General features: G+C 54.7%; 1 protein-coding gene across 1 annotated transcript in view; it reads right to left on the bottom strand.

The window, feature by feature from the left end:
- Window positions 1-21191, bottom strand: part of GASK1A (golgi associated kinase 1A) — a 34326-nt gene extending 13135 nt beyond the window's left edge. The window contains exon 1 of the mRNA XM_036267338.1: window positions 21115-21191. Within this exon, the coding sequence (XP_036123231.1) occupies window positions 21115-21117 (3 nt within the window). The 5' untranslated portion in view covers window positions 21118-21191. The remainder of the gene's footprint in view (window positions 1-21114) is intronic.
- Between the last annotated feature and the right edge of the window lie 707 nt (window positions 21192-21898).

Here is a 21898-nt window from a genome sequence, read left to right as displayed (position 1 = left end):
GCACCTGGTGCAGACCTGAACCAGCCCCCCGGAGCCAGGACACAGGTGAGCGTCGCGTAAGCCACTGCTTGTCACCTGGCACCATCGCAGCAAAACCCAGCGAACACAAGGCTCTGGTGATTTCCGCGGGGTTCGAAGTGCGCCCTCGGTCAGACCGCAAGAAGGCAGTTCAGTGTGTGGAAGTGGATGGGGACTGGATTGACAGCGTGAACACTGCAGTGTATAAGAGCATCGAGCAACGGATTACAATGCGCCTGAAGAAACACAGTAACAGTAAGGCAGGCGAGGAACACAGTGCAGTCCTTCCCTTGGCCAAGGGGTGTAAGTGCTCTCACTGTGGCTGGGGCTCGGGCTGGGACGACGAGGAGACAGCAGCCTGGCCACAGATGTATCCGTGAACCGGTGTCCCCATCAGATGGGCAGATGGCATGGGGAGAGGACACCAGAGAGGCCTTTGAGAAGGACTGCGAGGCAAGTCCCAGCGCCCGGTGCCCTGTGCAGAGACCGTTTGGGAAACCAGGACACTTGCAGGAAAGCACTCGATTCGTTTGTGCTGTAACCGCCCGCAAGAGACTCCTCGTTTCTAAGGGCTCACAGGGGAAAGAATGCTCTCCTCCTTCGGGACGTCCAGCCAGGCTGTGCCTCACTTGGGGCACTAGCTGTCCCTTCCCCAGACCACCTCCCAGGATGCCCCGCTCTGAACCCTGACACCCGCCGGCTGCTGCAGAGGAACCCACGCAGGGACAGAGGCAACGCCATCTTTTCTCAGCTCGAAGATGTCAGTAAAAGGTGGCAAAACCTGTTCCTCCACTACCCTGCCACAGAGGGTGGGACAACATGCTGGGCAGGGGACAGGGAGAAGACAGGGACCACATCTTCCTCCGCCATCGAAACAGACAGAATTACAAAGCACTTCTCAAGTGCTTCTTCTTCTTCTTAAATATGTTTTTATTGATTTTTTTTAGAGAAAGAGGAAGGGAGAGAGAGATAGAAACATCGATGTGAGATCAACATCGATCAGCTGCCTCTAGGGATCGAGCCTGTAACCCGGGCATGAGCCCTGACCAGGCATCAAACCGGGACCTCTGAGTCCATGCGACAGCGCTCAATCCACGGAGCCACACCAGCCGGGCTCAAGTGCTTCTTGATGGGAGTTTTCTGGGTGGGAGAGGGGCAGAGGGGAGACACGATGATGACGACGATGATGGTGGTGGTGATGGTGGTGGTGGTGGTGGTGGTGGTGGTGGTGGTGTGTGTGTAATAAAATTCGAGATTGGCTCTGTTCTGCAGTCATCACTAAAGGTGTGACAGTCCCTTCTGTGCTGTTCCCCAGCTTCTGCCCCTTTCTGAACCGCCCCACAGGCTGCTCACTGATTCGTCGTTACTCAGAGTCTCAGTGAGACTGACAGAGGTTTTGGAATTTGGAGTTTCTGTTCCATTTTCTAAAGATCAATTAAACAATTTTCATGACTGTGGCCAAGCCAGGCTGGGAGGGAATACATGAGCATACTGTCAGAGCGCTGGATTAAAACCACGTGTCAGCCCCGTGAGTAATGCTGCAGGCTTGTCCTGGTTAGACCAGAGTCGGCCCCGGTAGGAGGAGCTGGGCTGGTGCAAGTTCTGTGGGCACAGGCGACAGGCACAGCCCGTCAGAACCTCCAGGCACATGGTGTCCCTCTCCTGGGCAGAACTGCTGGGTCCGGGGAGGCCGGGACTGTCTGCTCCACTGTGGGCAAGACCCCAGGCTGCCTGTCTCCTAAGCCGCCACCCGGCCAGGCTCCCTGACTCAGCATCGTTGGACAGCTGTGATTTCCCTTCCACATCAGCAACTTCAAGACAAGAAAGGACTTCTGTCCCTGCAATTTCTGGCCTGGCCGATTACCAGGAAAAAGAAAAAAGAGGGGAAAAAAACACCCAAAGGAATGATAACTAACATTTATACAATATTCACTATACGCCTGGGACTGTCTCAAGAATTTTACTCTGTTAAGTCATTTGAGCTGGATGCCAGTCTTATGAGTATTATTATCCCATTTTACAGTGAGAAAAACAAGGCACAGAGAATCGGGGTGACCCACAGCTCCCAGAGTTAGCAAGGTCATCTCCAGGACATGGACCCAGGCAGTCTGGCTCCAGAGCTGGTGGCCCCATGGCTGTGACACCCTGTGCTCCAGCCCTGATTCCGAAAGAGTGCCCTGGGTCCCGGGGTGGGCCCACCCTCCAAGGAGGCTCACCTCTTTGGGACTGGGCAGGCCATCTGTGAAATGATGCTTAAACGAGATCAGGGTTAAGTGGCAGCCTGTTTGCACTGGGACAGATTGAGGGAAAATAAACATGTTTTCAGGCTACGTTTCATTTTCTTCCAAAATGAAAATAACTTTATTGTGTCTCATGTCCTACTTTATTAAATAGAGGAATACCAGTGAGACAATGCCACCACCTGACCCACACAGATCTGGGCATCTTGAGAGGTAACATCAGAAGCAGCTTTCTAATCCATTATCCTCAAACGAGGTCTCGGGCTTGATCTCAAAACCAGGCAGGTTCTGTGCCTCCTGCTCCTACCAGAACCAGAAGCTCTGCCCAAGTGCCTTTCAACTCAAGCATTCTCAAGACTTCGGCCAGGAAGCCGAATAGGTCTGACTGGAGAGGTGAACACAACAGATTCTGTGAACAGCAGCCACTTACCGAACATTCTCGAAACCCTACAAGGTGTGGGCTGAGGGGATGACCTTCCGATGATAGAAACTGAGATTCAGACACGTGCCTTGCTCACGCGAGTCCGTGGCAGGCAGGCTGTGAATCCCCCTGGAGCCCATCACTCCATCACAGCGAGAGGAGGGGAGGCTGGAGGCCCTCGAGACGGGGGAGTTCAGGGAGGGGCGAACGTGGGGAGGAAGCGGGCCTTGCTGCCCCTCTCGCCGGGATCCTGTGGCATCACAGCCGTGGCCCGCAGCCATCCGGGGGCGCTAAGTCAGCTCAGCCTGCAAACAATGGTCCACGCGGCGGCTTCTTAAGGACAGAAAAAAAAATCCTTCTTGAAAATGAAAATCTCTTTTCATCTCCTCCTCACCCTTCCTTAACCGCCGGTGCCAATGCTATCCTTGGCACATCTGCGGGAAAGCATTTTGAACAGGCAAAGGCACCGTAGACACTTGGCCTTGGGGATTTATGGCCGGGAGGGGGGCCGAAGGTCCAGGACAGGGGCAACTGGAAAGTCTGAGGCTCAGATTTCAATCTCATTCTCCCCAAGCAAAGGAGTCCCTGACTGTCTGCCCGGGTTCAGGGACAGGATGGAAACTTCTTCGTTGAACAAATGGCAATAGCTAGTGCCGGGGATGGAAATGAAACCCAAATGACATCTTAGAAAGTGATTGTTCTGGGTCAGGGGAGAAAGAAACAGGGAGAAGAGCCCCCGAAAACACCAGCAATGGAAACCATAAAGAATGTTACATTTAGAGACAGCAGCCATCTATGATCCAAACGCATTCCCCACACCGTCATGAAAATAAGAAAAGCAATTCAAGAAGTTGTTTCGCCAAAAGCTCAGCCAAAGTAAAAATGACTTTTCGGAAACAGTAATAGAAATCGAAACTTGAACTCTCTCAGCCCTCTTTGCTGCATTTTATTTAGAACATGAAGTGCTACAGGGTACTTCACATGTGGGGATCCCCTTGCAGAGCCCTTCCAGCAGGGGGCCTGGGGCTGGATGGGACTAGGGAGGAGCCGGGCAGACGTACCCACGAGACTAGCTCATTTCAGACTTCTGGCGTCCAGAGCTAGGAGAGAGTAAATTCGTGTTGATTTAAGCCGTCGGGTTGGGCAATTCGTTAGACCAGCAATCAGAAACTGCAGCTGTGAACGGCTCTTCTGCAGCCATAATTATGTCAGCACAGATCTGACCAAAATGATCGTCTCCTTTTATCGGGAGGACGGATGGATGAGAAGGGCGTGTGTGGTGGAGGTGGGGACAGACCCAAATCCTCGTCTTCCACAGGGGAGTTAATAAACGGTGACCACGACGGAACGCAGCTCGAGAAGCACCCTCACGTCTTACAGATGAGGAGGAAAACCCCGGGGAGCTGTGGTTAGCACCCAGTGAATTCCCGTCTCGCAGGAAGAGGGTGGCCGGGTGTGGGCCCTCGTGTGATGGTCTCTCTGTAGCTGGTTTATTAGAACATCTGACAGGTGATCCAGGCACCGGAGGGAACAGCAGGTAAGGGGCATGTGTGAGTCCCAGAGTCAAGGGCTAAGTGAGGCGTAAGGAGCCCAGGCTCTGAGCAGCTCCACCTCTCCTTGGCCTCCCGATCAGCTCTAACTTGAAATCGTCTCATTTTCCCCCGGAGCCTGACCCGGTCCTCTCTCCCCAGTGAAGACGTGCTAAGCACTAAAAGGCCACCTTGGCAGGCCCAAGAAGAGAGGCCTCCCTGGCTCGCTTCTGCACCCCCAGGTGCCCGAAGCCTGCCGAAACACCTTCCAGCCACGAGGCGGCAGAAAAGTCACAGATTCAGAATCCAAAGCAGCTGCCCCCAAGTGTCACCAAAGCAGCTGCCTACTAGATCCTCAGTAACTGCATGATGAAGAATGAATGAATGAATGAATGACATATGTTCAAAAGAGTAACTGACACCGTGGGGGGGCAGGGCGGTTAACTAACATTAGGTGGTAAAATCACTTTTCTTTGAATCGGAGGTCTGAAAACCTTTTGATGACATACCCTTGTTGGTAAAAATTTTGAGCACCTCCCTCCAATATACACAAATTCTTTTTCTCAGTATTTACAGATCATAAGCAGGTGGTACTACATGAATATATTCATTATAAAACATGAACAAGAACTAAACATCATAAGTGGATGAGGTAAAAGAAACGTAACCAGAAGCTCTAATGTTTTCCTAGGGTAACCCAGTGGACTGTCTAGTGCGGCGGCGGAGGTGTGAGCCCCACTCTGGAGACCTCTGATGGAAGCAGCTGCCTTCCCCACGGGCAAGGTATCTCTGGCCGGCAGTGATTTGAGTTTGACTGTGTTCATCTATTATTTTTTTAAATGCATACTTACCTACAGTGAACCAAAGATCATTCGAAGGGGTTATGGGATCAAATAAAATAAATATTTTCTCGTGTAAATCAAGAGAATGACCAAGATCGAGGTCCACAGCCCAGAGCCTCTTCTCAGAAATACATGAAACACATGGAGGCCAGGTGCATGAGTAAGGAATCGGGGTCTCGTGAACACCCGCAGTCCTCACTGTCGAGATGAGACTGAGGGAGCAGGGTCAGGAAACGAGGGGTGTGGGATTGCTGGGCGTGGCCTCAAAATCACAGGATTGAAGAAGGAGCTGCTGTGAACCAGTGTTTACCCAACTCCTCAACACCTGATGAAAATAGGAGGCTAACCTCACAGGAAATGTTAATTCGCCATTAGCCACATTTAAAAGGGAGGGAGGCAGCCTGGCCGGTGCATCTCAGTGGTTGAGCGTCAACCCACGCACCAAGAGGTCGCCAGTTTGATTCCCGGTCAGGGCACATGCCCAGGTTGTGGGCCAGTCCCCAGTGGGGGGCGTGCAGGAGGCGGCCAATCGATGTTCTCTCTCATTGATGTTTCTATCTCTCTCTCCCTCTCCCTCTCCTCTCTCTCTAGAAATCAATAAAGAAAAAAAAAAATGAAAATAAAAGGGAGGGAGGGAGGCAGATGAAATTGATTTTAATAATACTTTTACTTAGACAAATGTATCCAAAACAGTATCATGTCAACATGTTTTCAGTATAAAAATCAGGAATGAGATAGTTTTCAGTGTTCTGTAATACGTCTTTGAAATCCAACGTGGGTGTCACATACACAGGTCTCAGTTCAGACTGGCCGCCTTCCAAGGGTGGCTGGTGGGTACCATGTCGATCTGGCCGGCTCTACACTGGGACGTAGGTCCTGGGCACCCCAGGAGTCCCCAGAGTGTGGGGGAAATGCTGTATTAAAGGAGAAATGGCAGCAGACCACTGGGGCCAGTGCAACCCCAAGTGCAAAGACAAGCATAAACGTGGTAGCACGGCGGAGCTCCGCCTCCCGGGACAGTCCGCTTCGAACAGAGCCAACTGGGCAAACGTTAAGTCCCGATGGAAATCACCCTTGAAAATCCCTTAAGAAGAAATCTGATCCACCCTCCGTCTCCCCCCCACCCTAGAACAGGTACTGAGTCCTTTGTCTCAGCACAATAAAACCACAGAATTGGAAGATTCTCGTTGCTCAGAGCCCCTGGACCATCTGTCTCGAGACACACGCCAGACCATTCAGCGCGGGCTTCGGGGACAGAAGGTTTGAACACAGACCCACCCTGCTCCACTGTCGTGTGGAAGGAGACCAGCCGTGATCAACACCAGGCTTCTTATCAACCAAGTTTCTGTGCTCTGCGGTTTCTGGAGATAAGGAGAATCCAGAGAGGAAAGGAGGGTGTGTGTGACCACAGGACAGGTGACCAAGGCTGCCCCGGGCGCAGAGAGAACCTTGGGAAGACAGCTTCACGTGAAGACGGTGCGTGAGGCAGAGCCAGGCCCCAGGACCCTGCAGGGAAGAGGAACGAGCCAAGGGTCCGACTGGCAGGCAGCCTCCCGAGCCCTCGGGAATTCTTCCTCCAAAGCGAGTTGGACTGCCCGCTCGCCGGCCACATAAATAGAAAAGTACCGGTGTCCCAGAGTGCCCCAATGTCCGGGCTCTAATGACCTGTCCCCCACCCTCCTCTCCCCTAACTTCTCATGGAGGCTCCTGGCAAGGCGGGGTGTTTCCCGGAGCCAGCAGCTGCAGCCCCTACCTTGACTCTCAGTTCTCCTTAGAAAGGGACGCGGTCAGCCCTCGGCCTGCCCGTCTCAGCGCGTGTCCTGCGGAAGCACGTCCACCCCCTGGCCGCACGCCTGCGAGGGCCGGGTGGGCACACCGAGGCAGACCAGTCTTTCCGAACTCTCCTGGCCTCCTGCCCTGGTCCGGCCGGGCCAAACCCATTCCAGGCCGGATGTGACCACATGCTGTTTGGACTAAGTTGCTTCCAGTGTTGGAAGGAGTGGTCCCTTACCCCGGACCGTGGATCACCGTCCACCGAGGAGAGGAGCTGGAAAGGTTACACTCGGCATCTCTGCGCCGTGAAGGGGAGGTTGCTCCAGCACTTGACCTAGGGCAGCTTTCTGGGCTAGTTTGCAATGCCAGAGCCCTGGTAGACCAAGTTCTGCCAAGGTGCAGGTCTGATGCTGGGCGTTCCCAGCACCGGGCATCGGATGGGTTACCTGCTGGACGGGGCAGGGGGCAGGGGTGGAAAGGGGACGAAGAGCAGAGGAGAGAGCCCTCCTGGCCTGAGAACCTGGGCAGAGCTCCCTCTCCCTGCTGTCACAGGCATCCTGGGGACCTCACCAGTGCACGGTGGCAGCACGGGGTCCAAAAAATAACATTTCCCTTGTCCTCAAGAAAATGTCCATTTGAGTTCAGGTAATGGTCCAGGACAAGACTAGCGAGAAGGAGAAATGAGTCTCCGGTGTCTTCCACACTGCCTCCTGCCCGCAAATACAATGAAAACAAAATTGTCCCTAACTTCAGCCACCTGTTGGACGGTATGACAGTTCATCTCAGGGGCTCCGTGCTCCAAATCAACACACCCAAGAAGGAAAGTATTTAAAGGACGGACCTGCGTTTCCTGGTTGCATTCCTGAGAACCTCGGCTCCCCAGAGGGGTTCTAGGCCACGTGACAAAGAGTCAGACCAAGGAAACGCCCGCCTCTGAGTCTGCTGGGTGCGGAGGGTGCTGGCCTGCGGAGGGGCACCGGTGTGCCCCGTGTTGGTAGGGAGGTGTGGGGACCTGACAATGGAGTCACAGGCACCCTGCCTTCCAAACTGGCTTCACCCCCGCCAGCCACCCCCACCCCACCCGCTGTCCTCTGGTCACTACCTGCCCTCCAGGTCTGCTTCTGGGGGCAGCCGACCTAAGACACAGCCTTACAGGGCAGTTATACAAATTAAATGAGGTAAGTGTCAAATGCATAGTTACTCTAGACTCATAGTAGGTGCTCAGTAAACGCCAGCTGAGGAGGAGGCAGCAGAGGGCCCCTCCCTGTGGAGTCAGTGAGGGACAGCTGGGAGAAGAACCAGGTAGTGGGGCTCCCGCCGCCCCTGGCTGAGAGCCCCGGGCGGTGCATGTTTGGAGAAGAATGTGTTGTTTGCCCATCTGAAGATTCTCCCCATCTCTGTGAATCCCGGATCTACCTATCCAGCCTGCCCTCCCCCACTCTCTCAAGAAAACAGCAGCCTGCACACGTAATACCTGCCACGGGACAAACAGAATGGTCAGGCCGGGAGGGAGCCCTGCAGAGCAGGGAGCAGAGGCCAGCAGTGGGACCCGCAGGACCTGCTGAGGACGCGCCCAGCCTCAGACCCGGCAATTTGATCCAGGATCCCTTCGCCAATCCCCAGACACAACTACGCACAAAACTACCTTCCTGGGACTCCGCTACAGACAGTTGCGGGTGCCACCCGAGGTGCGGGCCGCAGAGGGTGGAGAGAAGCAGGAAGAAAGCTTCTGCATCGCCGCCCCAAGCAGGGAACCCTGGCTCGTGGGGCTGCTCATCACAGGGCCCGGCCCCACCACGGAGGGGACAGAATCCAGCCCGAGTTCCGACCTCAGCTCACGAGGGAGTGTGGAATGCGCTTCTGCACAGGTTGGTGGTGCACACAGCGCCAGGTCTCTGCTCCAGGGACAGAGTAACCTACTTGTCATCAGAAAGACAAACAGGCGCGGCCGGTGTGGCTCAGTGGTTGAGCATTGACCCTGCACCAAGATAGTCGCCAGTTCGATTCCTGGTCAGGGCACATGCCCAGGTTGTGGGCCTGATCCCCAGTGGGGGGCATGCAGGAGACAGCCAATGGATGTTCTCTCTCATTGATGTTTTTATCTCTCTCTCCCTCTCCCTTCCTCTCTAAAATCAATAAAGAAAAAAAAAGTTTTTTTTAAAAAAAAGGAAAAGACAAACAGCCTCTTAGGTCGGAGAGGCCACAAGTTCTCAGGCCCAGTGTGAATGGCCCACGACCCACGGCCCACAGGTACAGGCTCAGCAAGGGACTGAGCACCCCACACCCAGGCCCTCCCAGAGGGCCCCACTCAGTTCCCAACTGAAAGATGAGCCCCCAGGACACATCTGCTCACCACGACCTTTCTCCAGGCCCCAAGCTGGTGGCCAAGCTCCATCTTTGGGCCCAGAGGAGGAGGCAGCTCACCAGGCTGTCCTACCATCACCAGCCAGTTAAGGCTGAGCCCAGAGCCAGGCTGTCTGAATGCTGATTCCAGCTCCACTGTGTCCTGCCGTATGACCCACGGCCTCGGTTTCTCATCTGTGCCGTGGTGACGAGGACAGGACCTCCCTCACGGACGGGTCCAACACCGCTCCAGGCAGAAGGGGTACATCAAGCACAAAACAGGCAAAACTCACTCCCCTGTGAAGGCGACACTCCGGTGGGGAAAGAATGTGACTTGTCACTCGTAAAAGCAAAATCACTGCCCTAAGCACTGGGGGGGGGGGGGGGGGGGGGGGGTTATGAGCTGTTGGAGGTAAAGCATCAAACACAGAGCTGGGTTTGATCGTGTTGCTGTTGTTACTGCTACTATGATGATGGTGTCTGACAATGGCCAGGATGACCTCTGTGGGGAGGCCCTGGATCCTCCACTCCCAACACGGGAGGGGTTAACCACCGGCACGTCCTGCATCTCTCCCTGGGGTTCCTGGTGCTGGGCTCCAGCCTCTGCGTTGATCACACGCTGGGGCAGCCCTCTGCACATCCATGCTGAATCACCATGTTGTTCCAGCTCACAAGGGCACCGGTGTGGGCACACCGCAGAGAGGCGGGATGCCGGCGACCCTGTCATCTGTCGGAAGTTTTCTCTGGCTGCCTTTGCACTAACAGCGGAACCTTCGCCCTCTGGCAGGGCAGGGGGTGGGGGTGGGAGCTGCCGCTGAGACATGTCAGGCACACTCTCTCCGGGTTCAACCTTCCAGATTCCCACTCTCTGGCCACTCAGAGGCCAGGACACGCCCGACAAGAGCGGGAGGGAGGCACCGCTGCATCTTCCAGACACACTCCTTCCCTTTTCTGACCAAACTCGGGACAACAGGGGCGGGAGCCCATCAGGGACACTCAGAGAAGGAGCCACCTCCCTCTGCCTGCAGCCATCCAGCCACGGTGGGTCGCGTGGCGGCGGGGAGCCTGGAGGGGAGCTGGCCTTCGGGATCCCACTTGCTGTCTCGTTTCTCATGGACGATAAACGCGTCCTTGACTACAGCTCAGCACAGCTTGGGAAAACAAACAGACTGCCTTGCTCCACCACCGAGGCCCTTCTCTGCCTGGCGCCGGCCGGGGCTCCGTCTGCACTGCAGGCCATGCTTCCTGGCCCACAGCGCCCTGTCCGGTGCGACAGCCACATGGGACTGTTTACATGTAAATTCATCAAAAGTAAAACTTTCCATTCCCGGTTGCTCTAGTCACATTTCAAGCACTCGGCAGCTCCCCGTGAGCGACGGGTACCACCGCGGACAGCAGAAGAGGACATGTGCCTCATCTCAGAAGGCTGAAGTGACGGCTCCGGAGAGATTTAAACATAGAACACGGGCGGCTACCAACCGGTGACAGCAGTGGCTGAGCGGCCGCGTCACTGCGCTGGGTGCTGCAGGGGTTCGATACCTAACCGAGGAGCAGCACAGCCCGAGGCACGAGACGGTGGGCAGCGCCCAGGGGGTCATGGGCACCCTCGGAGTCAGCGAAGGGAAGCAGGTCTCTGTTGGCCCTGTCCACCACGTGCGGTCTTGTCAGAGGCTTCCGGAAAGTGGGACACCCTCCGCTCCTCATGCAGACGCTGCAAGATGTCGGGGCTCAGCCCCGTGTTTTGGAGGCTCCCCAAGCAAAACACCAAAAGAGAGTCAAGTTGGGCTGCAGAGCTCCCTGTGGTTGTCAGAGCTTCTCCCCCCAATGTGGGCCTTCCCGACCCCCCACCCCGGCCCCGACACACACCCCTGCCTGCATCCCCTGTCCTCAGGGCCCAAGGCTGTCTCCCAGGGCGCCCCTAACCCAGACCTTCCCACGTCCAGGGCTTCCCAATCCCGCTGCATGCCTTTCCCCCTCCTACATCTACATGTTTGTCTTTGTTTTTTATTGATTTTTTAGAGAGAGAGGAAGGGAGAGACAGAAACATCAATGTGAGGGAGATACATCGATCGGCCGCCTCCTGCACGCCCTCGACCAGGAATTGAGCCCGAAACCCGGGCACGTGCCTGGACCGGGAATCGAACCAGGACCTCTCAGTCCATGGAGGACGCTCAATCCACTGAGCCACACCAGCCGGGCTCCCTCTCCTAGACCTAAACAAGCTACCCCTGGGACCCAGATGCACAGGGCGACACTCTGGACAAGAAACTCATTTCCAAGGACGTTTACCTTGAACAGAGAATCTCCAAAGACTAGGTCATCTAGTTGAGAAGGTTTTCAGGTTGATTCAGTGGACAGAACATCCCATTTGTGGTTGCTGGGCCCACCTTGAAGTCCTTCACGTTTATGACCTGTGTGACTGGGCCGTCACTCTGCATCACTGAACTCTAAATTACCCTATTGATTAATCTCTAAAATGGGCCTTATAACACTAGCCTTAACATGGGAAGGACTAAGGACTCAATGAGATAGTGGATAAGAGAGCTACAAAGCCCAACACAAACATATGTTGTTATTGGTATTAAGGGGAATTATCTTCCAACACCCAGTATGGTGGCTAGCAGACACTCGAAGTTTATTGAAGATTTTTTTTTTTAATCCTCACCCGAGGATATTTTTCCATTTTTTGTTCAGATAGAGTGGGAGGGAGAGAGAGAGGAAGAGAAAGAGAGAGAGAAACATCGACGTGAAAGGGACACACAGAGTGGCTGCCACCCATACGACCAACCAGGGCTGGGGACAAACTGCAACCGAGGTACATGCCCTTAGCGGGAACTGAACCCGGGTCTCTCTGGACCGCAGGCCGACGCTCTAAGCGCTGAGCCAAACGGGCCAGGGCTGAAGATTTTTCTTAATGATCCTGGAGTGGAAGCTGAGGAAAGATCCTTTTATGCAAAGAGGGGGTGAGGGGGTTCTTGGCATGCCCCAAGATCAGAACACATGCATGGATACCTACACAGAGCGAGGTTCTGAGCCTTTCTAGTGCCAAAGGCTGCCCCGGCCACCTGGTGAAACCATGACTCCTTCTCAGGGTGCTTTTATTTTTAATGTATACAAGACACAGGGACCCTGGCTGGTGGTTTGGTTGGTTGGAGCATTGTCCTGTACAGCAAAATGTTGTGGGCTCAATTGCCAATCAGGGCAAATACCTAGGTTACGGGTTCAATCCCTGGTTGAGGTGCATATGAGAGGCAACCGATCAATGTTTTTCTCTCTCCCTTCCTCTCTCTCTAGAAATCAATAAAAACATATCCTCAGGTGAGGATTAAAAATAAAAAAGAGTTACAAAGACAATTATACTAAAATACAGTTATCAAAATATTCTAAAAAATAAATCTGATATAATAATGTATATGTTTCTCTCTTTTTTTTTTTTATCCTCACCCGAGGACATTTTTGCATTTATCTTCAGATAGAGCGGGAGGGAGAGAGGAAGGAAGAGAGAAACATCGACATGCGAGAGCGACTGGTTGCCACCTGCACGACCCCAACCAGGGCCGGGGACAAACTGCAACTGAGGTGCATGCCCTTAGCGGGAACTGAACCCGGACTCTCTGGTCCTCAGGCCGATGCTCTAACCACTGGGAAACCAGGACTATATATGCTTCTTGATTAGCACATTAAGTAACAAGATGTGACGACATCTAATAACCAATGCACTTCCAAAGCAGTGCGGAGTAAAGACAGTATTTCCAAGGATCTGTTTCCCTCTCCTGATGGAAAAGGTAGGTTCCTCTGGCTGAGCAAGTCACAGCTCCTGCTCACACTCCTTGTGGTGAGGGCCGCCATTCATTATGGAGGAAATGCTGCATTTCCATCAGAGATCAGTGACCATAAAGATGGAACTTCTCTTCAACCACGTGTAGGGTTCCCCTGAATATTAAAGTCAAGAACCCTTGAGGGCTAGACTTATCGGGGTGATCACTTCGTAAGGTATGTAAATGTCTAACCACTGTGCTCCACACCTGAAACTACTATCACATGGTATGTCAACTGTAATTGAAAAATAAATTAATTTCTTTTAAAAAAGAACCCTGAACTGCCCTGGCCTGTTTGCTCAGCGGTTAGAGTGTCGGCCCACAGACCGAAGAGTCGTGGGTTCGATTCCGGTCAAGGGCATATGCCTCGGTTGCGGTTCGGTCCCCAGCCCTGGTCAGGGTCAGGGTCATGTGGGAGGCAGCCAGTCAATGTGTCTTTCTCATGTTGACATTTCTCTCTCTCTCCCCACCCCCCACTCTGTCTGAAGATAAATGAAGAAATATATATATATCCTCGGGTGAGGATTGAAAAAAGAACAAAAACCTTGAAGTAGGTACACTTTTACATCCACCATTTGGCTCCATCTCTCCCTCGCTCACCATTGCAGAGATGAGTCCACACGGCTGACATAAAGGCAGTCCATGTATAGCACGTATCGTCCAATCCAGAACCCCTTTTCATGGAAGCTAGGGTCCAAGGCTATCCCCCAACTCATACTCCCCTGCAGGACCCTTCTAAGTGTTCTAGAGGCCCAGGCCTTGCTGCGTCTCCAGCCCTGTCTGTTGTCCAGGGATCACGTAATCATAGCTCCCATTAATTGAGCACTTACTATGTGCCGGTGACTACGGTAGGATGCTCATTACAGCATTGACCACACAAGCCCACAAGGGGGCAGCGCTGTCCTCACCGGGGCACTGAGGCTGCCAGGTGAAGACTCACTGGCCAGCAGAGGTTGCATCCAGTGCTGATTACCACTCACCTCTGAGCTCCTCGTGCTTTAAAACTGCTCCAGGGGGGCTGTGACAACCACAGTTTAAACCCGTCACCTGGGCCACTGCCAGGGAGAAGAGTGAGAGTGAACGAGGGGCCAGGAGCCTTACCTGACTGCCAGGGAAGTGAATAAACAGGGTGGCATTGCCCAGTCAGCCACCCGCACCCCCTCCCCAAACGAGGGGATTTCAACTCGAGTTGCAGGAGAAAATATTCTGAAAGAAAGAAATACAATAGCACCTTTGTGGTTGAACGGGATCTCTAGGGCACCAGGAGAAGTGGGGGTGGTCGGGGGCTGGGGTAGAGAGAAGTCGGTGGGCTGACTCAGGCCAGGGCCTCAGACAGTGGCCGGGTGTGCGGGGCGGCCCAGAGGGAATGCTGGTGCCCAGGAGGCCACCCACTGCCAACGGCCAGTTCCTGAGCCAGGGTCCACGTCCCCCAGGAGGTGCACACTGAGCCTCTGTGTGGACAGACAACAGAGCCACTCTGTCCCAGAGAAAAAGGCCTGTGTGTCCTGCCCACCCGCTCCCAGCACCCGGATGGACATCCCAACGGCCCATTCGCTGGCCATCCCAGCCTCCAGTCCTCAAACCGGCTGCAGCCTTCACCTCCACTAGACCCAGGTGTCCCAGGTAGTACGACCCAGAGCCCCCACCTGGCCCTTCCACCCACCAAACACTCCTGCTTCAGAGCAGGTGCTGTGCCCCCTGCCCCCCACAGCTGCTCTGTGGGTCATCCCGTTGTCCTTGAGGCTGGACTTCATTCTTCTCCTTCAGGGAAAAGCGTTGTGGATCCGGAACTTTTTGAAATTGTGACCCTTTGTTTGATGTTACAGGTTTGACTGCATTTGGGTCTTCCCTTCCCATGCAAACACGTCACCACGCAGTTGAAAGTACTGAAGCCGCTTGTTAACCTGGACAGAATGTCTTGAGGATCCCCGGTGTTAGGTGCATTGGAAGTCACCTCACGGCCCCGGTGCAAGACCGACCTGGACAGCGGCCACTGGACAAGCCGGGTCGATCCTGCTGACAGTGCTCCCGGGGCAGGAGCACAGGGCCCAACCGGGGTGTGTGAAGCGCAGACAGGCGGTGGCGGTCAGCGCTCGTCAGCCAGGACAGTGGAAACTGTCACTGCTCTGCTGGAGGGCGACACAGTGCTGAGAGCCAGCTCAGAACCTGTGCAGTGCAGCCGCGGCCCGTGCCCCCCAGTGACACCCTCTCCGGCTGCGAGGAGCACCTGCCTGCGCCAGCGCCCGGGCCCAAGGTGGGGGGACCTCCAGGAGCTGATGCTCTGTCTCAGCCTCGTCTCCTCGCCTCCCATCCACACCGCTCTGGCTCCCATCTGTCGCTTTCTTCTCTCCCTTCCGCTCCTCTAGCCCTATCCCCTCTGTTGCCTTTGACCAGCGTTGTGGCTGATGGTATTTCTGGAAAAATCGCTACCCAACTTGGCTCCGAAACGCCGGACCGCGAACCTGCTGCCCAAGCCAACGTGGAAGGATTTGAATCCTGCAGATGGTTCTGAAGAGGCTGTTTGCTCATTGCAAGCAAACACCCTCGAAAGCCAAGCAAAAACTGCCCACAAATAAACAGCACGTGACACAGCCCCTTCCCACGGCCACTTAGCAGAAACCCAAGCCCACGGCGGCCGGGGAAGCGGGGCTAGGTGAGGCGGGCGGCCGGGCAGCCGCAGCCCCTGCCCGCCCTCCAGCCGGGCCTGTGCCGGGAGGCGGGAACCGGTGTGGCGGCGCGGCTGGCAGAGGCACCGGGGACCGCAGGCAAGGGGACTAAGACAACATTAATAACACTGTCGTCATGTAGTATGGCACCTCTATCTTTACAATGAAAGGCAAACGCAATTCAGAGGATTGAGGGGAGAGGTCAGAACTTCACCAATGCTCTTAAGGATGTAAAGGAATTATCTGGTTGGTATCGTTTTCATATAAGTTACTTCTACATCATGATTCCTTCTACATGTGACCGAAGGACACGTTAGACAAATAAAAGTGAAGATGAAAGAGGAGAGGAAGGCAGGTATATAAGGAGAGGCCTGGATACCCAGAGGCTGAGCAGGAAACTGAAGTCACTCTTGACCTGCCCATCTGAGGTTACCAAGGGCTGGAAGTTCTGCCCAAATATCCCTCCCAGCTGCCCCCTCCGCCAGCCGCACGGCCCGTCCCTCCATCGTGTCCACCAGGATCATGATTATTCCCCAAACACTACCCCCCACTCCCCGCCCTGTACCCCTCCAAACTGCTCTCCAAAATGCAGACACAACCCCACCTCTCCAAGCTCAAAAGCCCTTCCCTTGTGCCCTCTGTCTCGGGATAATAGCACACATTTCCGGCTCCGACTCCAGCCCCATCTCTAGGAGGTTCCCCCCAACTCCCTCCCAGCCAATTCTGACAGCTCAGTTTTGCCTCCAGGGCTTTGCACATGCGGCTCCTTCTGCTAGGCTGCCTTTCCCTCTTCTTGTTATATTATTTTTTAATTTACATACAGCAAAAGTAAAATCTTTAACATACAGTTCTACGAGTTTTAACACACGTACAGATTCGCATGACCAATGCCACAAGCAGCCTGTAACAGTTCCATCACCCCAAAAAGCTCTCCTGTAGTCGTCACAGCCTCTCCATCCCTAACCCCTGGCAACGACCGCCTGTCCTCCACCTCTACAGCTTCACCTTTTCCAGGTGTCACATGAACGGAATCACACAGCCCATGACCTTCAGACTGAGTCTTCCCCTCCGCACGAGTCAGCCACGCTGCCGCTGCATCCGCACCATTCTCTTTACTGCTGAGTCCACGCATAGATGGATCACAGTGTGTTTGTCCAACTTACAGTTGAGGGGCATCTGGGTTGTTTCCAGCTGAGGAAATTATAAATAAAGCTACTATAAACATTTGGATCCAGGTTTTTATGTTTTTTGTTTTATCCTCACCTGAGGGCTTTTTTCCATTTTTGTTCAGATAGAGTGGGAGGGAGAGAGAGAGAAACATCGACGTGAAAGGGAAACATTTCTTTGTGCTTCCCTCTCCCCTGAACCCCACATACACCCACACGGGTGCACACACACGGGCACACACAAGCAGCACCCCTAGACTGCGTACACCCAGGGGCAGGGTCTGTGGTACTGACTGCTGTACCTGCTGCCCTAGCACAAGGGCGGGCTTAAAGCAGCATCTTCTGAACGGGTGGATGAGTGAGTGCATGTCAGGCCGCAGGGGGAGAAGGGGAGCGCCGAGGCACACTCATGCCCAGACTGTGAACCCCCCTCTGTGGCCTTCTCGATGTGCCACTCAGGAATCCCAGAGCCACTGGGAGCAAGACTCGGGCCCTGCCCAAGGGAGACGCGTGTTTGCGAGACCAGCTCGAGGCCCACTGTCTCGCCGTCCTCCACCCCTCTCCCTCCCTTCCCTCTCACCCCTTCACCCCTGAATTCACCAGCTGCTCCCTTAAATCATCTCCCAGCTTCCTCTCAGGGAGCACTTCTGGGACCACCGGGCCAGGCCCTGGGGAATACGGCCAGACCCCAGGTCACTTCGAGGAATATGCGGCTGTGTTTGGGGGTTGGCATAGGGGTCCACACAGAGACAGGCAGCCGGGGGTCACCCATAAACCACTGCTGCACCTCACTCTCAGGCCTGTAGACCTCGGCTGGTGCAGACCCATCCGGACAATGCAGGGACTGTGCCCGGACGCCCCAGATGGAAACACTCCAGCCCTCACGTCGAAAACCGTCCAAGCAGAGGAGCCCAGGCTGCTCACAGCATGGGGCCGCGAGGAAACCTGACCGCTCTGTTTCCACCTTGGTACTGTGGATGGAGACGGAGGGCGTCAGCATCTCTGCGGCCGGCCCGTCTGAAGCACACCTCTCCCACTGCGCCCTGAAGCAGCTCAGGGCTCCTTTCTTTGTGGGGCCAATCCACCCTCCACCCCCACTTCCAACCCCCTGTTTGTGGACCAACTCCTGCCTGGCATGTTGGGCCAGTGGGTTGTTAAAAAGCCTCTGCTGGAAGCCAGCCCTGAGCTCACCTGGCTCCCATAAGCAGCAGGAGCTGCAGGTGAGGGGCGGGGCCACACGGAGCGGGTATCAGATTCCCACAGGCTCCAGGGCCTGGAAGCCTGGATTCCCAGTTCGGATTCCAAAACCGGTTTAACTTCCTGAGGGACTCACCCAGACCTTCGCAGGGTGGTTTGCTGGAGCATCCAGCCTAGACCTCAGGGGCTGTGGGTGAGTGGGAGCTGCCCCCCCAGCCAGGAGGCCCGGGGAACAAGGCCTGGGCAAACGTCTCTGCAGACTGGCATTTCCTGCCTGGTGAAGAGGGACCTGAAGGAGCAGGAAACTGGCAGTTCGGTGTAGGACTGCCTGCATCGGACCCACAGCTACACAACGCCCAGAGCACCCCCGACTGGTGATGAATGACGTGCACGGTGACTTCCTTACTGCTTTCGGTCCTGACAAAAAGAAAAGCTATTTTAGTGGGTCCTCTGTAAAACCCTCATTCTGATAGCCTCTCTGGGGTGCCGAGTGTTCTCACCTCTGTGATTCCATTTGCTCCTTGTAACAACCCATTTTACAGATAAGGAGCCTGAGGCTCAGAGCACTCAAGTGCTTGCTCAGGGCCACACGGGCCGCCTAGTCTGGTACAAACCTCATTCTGATTCAAAGCCCTGCCTTCTCTCCACCACTCCAAACTGCAGCAAATGCCTCAAGTATATGAAGACGCCACTGTGTCTGTGACAGGACCTGTACGCGAGTGGGGGTGGGGGACTAGGAGACCTAGGCTCTAGGCCAGCTCTGTGTGACCTTGAGGTCACATTCCTTCTCTGGACCCAGCTCCTTCACCTGGACTCCCCTCTGAGCTTAACCTCCAGGGATTTTAGCTCCTGGTCCTTTCCAGGAGAACTGACCCATGTGTGGGCTCCCCTGGGACCCCTCTCCCCTCATGCAGGCAGACTAGGGGACACGCCTCCCACGCGCACACCCTGGGCCCACCCGGGGCCCTGGCCACGGAAAAGCTTTCCCAGAGAGGCTGAAGCAATCTGCTCCTGTGAGCTTGTCTGGTTTCCACTTAGCCAAGCACTCAGATCCCCACTTCCATGGATACTCAGACGCGGGCCACACGCCACTGAAACACCCCAGTGCGGAAAGTCCACAAGCAGGAGACGATTATCAAAACCCTGGTACTGACCATGAAGAGGACAGTTATGCAGACTTTTTTTAGAGATGTAGACACGCTTTGCTGAAACGTGAAGTAAAACGAATCAGGCTGTAAAACTGCGTGTTTGGTATGATTTCGACTCTTTAAAATACCACTCAAAGAGCAAGAAATACATCAAAACGATAACCATGATTACGTTAAAGAACTTGGCCATGTGGCTGTCATGTACATTTACCCCACAACAATCAGGAAGAAAACTTTTTTAAAAATGTGTCCGCAGTAGTATTAACTTCCATCAGAATGTTTCATCCAAGCTCGGAGTCTTTGGCACACATCAAGTCTCCCTCCATTACTGCAAGGAAGGTGTTAAGTGTCCCAATCTTAGCTCTAGAAATACACACAGCAAGCCACACCCCCCTTCAGCACGATCAAAAATGCCCTCAGGCCCTGGCCAATGTAACTCGGTTGGTTGAGCATCCTCCGTCCTCCGTCCTCCGGTGCACCAAGAGGTCACAGGTTGGATTCTCAGTGAGGGCACATGCCTAGGTTGTGGGCTCGATCCCTAGTATGGGGTGTGTAGGAGGCGGCCAAAAAGTTTCTCTCTCATCGATGGTTCTCTCTCTCTAAAATCAATAAAAACATTGCCCCAAAGTTCTGCAGCTCAGGTTTTACTTTTGCAAAAAGGCATTTAAGGATTCCAGACGTTTATCTTTATATTTCTTTTTCTTCTTTGAGATAGTGGGAGGGAGGGGAGAGAGAGAAAGAGAGAAACATCAATGTGATAGAGACACATCCACCGGCCGCCTCCCGTGAGACCTGACCAGGGCCCAGGACAAACTGCAACTGAGGTAAGTGCCCCTGACCGGAATCGAACCTGTGACTCATTGGTCCGCAGGCCAACACTCCAACCTCTGAGCCAAACCAGCCAGGGTTTAGCTTTATATTTCTAACTGAGGTTTTCCCGTCGTATGTACCTTGGATTCATAATAAGGAATTACTGAATAAAAGCTTCCGTGTTCAAACAAGTTGGGGAAGTTCACATCTCAGTTTTAATGAGTTTGAAGAGGTTTCTCCATAGAAGGATTCCCTAAGAGGGGTATGTAGCATGTACCATTTCCCAGATGAATTTCCCCAAAACCTTTCAGGACTTGCATCAGAGAGCGGCCCCTCCACCGGCGCAGGGGCAGGGGCCCCTGGCCCAGTGCGGTTTTGAGCCCCAGCCCCCGCTGCTCCCTCAGCCTTCTAACCCTGGGTTCCTGTCCTGGCTGCTCACTGGATCACCGGGGAGCCTTAGAAAAATACCATGACCTGGATCCCACCCTGGATTTGATCCAGGAGCAGACAGAACCAGGGCTGAGAACCCCTTCTTCCTCATACCCTCTAAGTTATCCACGCTAAGAAGAGGTCACCACCAGGGTTGGGGTCCAGCTTCAACATAATTTACACATGATCCACTTTTGGAGCTAAATGCAGCCAAGCACTGGAACCTTACCAGGGCCAATGTGACCCTATGGTAATAAACGCAAGGCATTACTTTTTAATATTCAAACAAGGCTAAGCTAAAGACACTAAAAAATTCGCCTGCATTTTCTAGTAGAATAAAGCGACTTCAAGGTGTCTGGCCCACCAGAGGATGCCTTGGGTGCCCCCCAGATCCTGTCCTCTCCTGCCCTGTGGATTGGATGAAGTTTGTGCAGAGCTGAGAGGGTAAGGTTACAGCTCAGCCCTGGGTGTGCGGGTCCATAAAGAAAGCCCGGAATTGCGGTTCTCCCCACCACAGGGGGCAGCAAAGCTTTCTGCCCCCCGTCCTAGGTGCAGACATGAAAGCCCCCACCGCGCCCACGGAACCTTCGAGGAACAATTCCCACCCGAAGTTCAGGCTCTGAGCGCCCACAGCGGGCGCGCGCTGTCGCTGTCGGAAGCCACCTGTCTGGGAGCCCCCCCATCCTTCCCGCGGCGCTTCCCCAATATCCCTACCATGTCCCCACGGTGGCCGGACCCGCTGCTCCGCGCTCAGCCGGTTCACCAGCTCATCCTGCCGCCGGGTCTCCTGGGCGCCCGGGGCGCAGTGGCTCGCCAGGCTTCCCTGGACGTGGCTGCCGCGGATCGAAGGTCCACAGCTTCCAAGTGGCCCCTTGACAACTCGGCGTGCGACGTGCGTGGGGGTGCTCCGTGGGCGGAGTTGTTTGAGAAGGTCTGGGCAAACGCACGTGGGATCTGTAGGTCCGGGGGAGCTCCCGGCAGCTCCGAGCCTCGGAGATCAGCTAGGACCGCTCGCGGAGTCCGCAAAGTCCCTGCTGCTGGCCCTGGCCCAGCCTCTCCGCTTCCCCGAAAGCGCGGAAGGGGGGAGCTCCTTTCACAATAAAAGCCCTGCCCCGGGCAGCCGTGGTGCCTGAAGCCGGGGCCCAGGTGCTAGGAAGGAGCCATCCTTGCCCCTGAGGGCTGGTGAGCCCTGGCAGGAGGCAAGGGGCAGAGCGCAGGGCCTGGGCACTTAGCCCAAATGCCGCCTCCGAGGTGTGCGGGTGTGCTGTGAGCTATGGCAATTTGAGGGACCTGCTGAGAGTCGTCAAATCTGTGGTTCTCCCCGGCAGACCCTCAGAAACACAAGCCCTTTTTACTTGCATCTCAGAGCCCCATTAGGGCACTGGAGTTAATGACTAATACCAACCCCTGCGTTATTGGAAGCACAGACAGTGCCTGTGTCCCCTGAATCACCGAAGGGTGGGTGGGCTGTGGCAGTCTCAGCAGGACCTGGCATGCT

This window comes from Molossus molossus, unplaced genomic scaffold (genome assembly GCF_014108415.1).
Source record: "Molossus molossus isolate mMolMol1 unplaced genomic scaffold, mMolMol1.p scaffold_m16_p_18, whole genome shotgun sequence".
NCBI classification, from domain to species: domain Eukaryota; kingdom Metazoa; phylum Chordata; class Mammalia; order Chiroptera; family Molossidae; genus Molossus; species Molossus molossus.
Note: the sequence above shows the minus strand (reverse complement) of the source record. Positions and strands in the feature narration are given on the sequence as shown.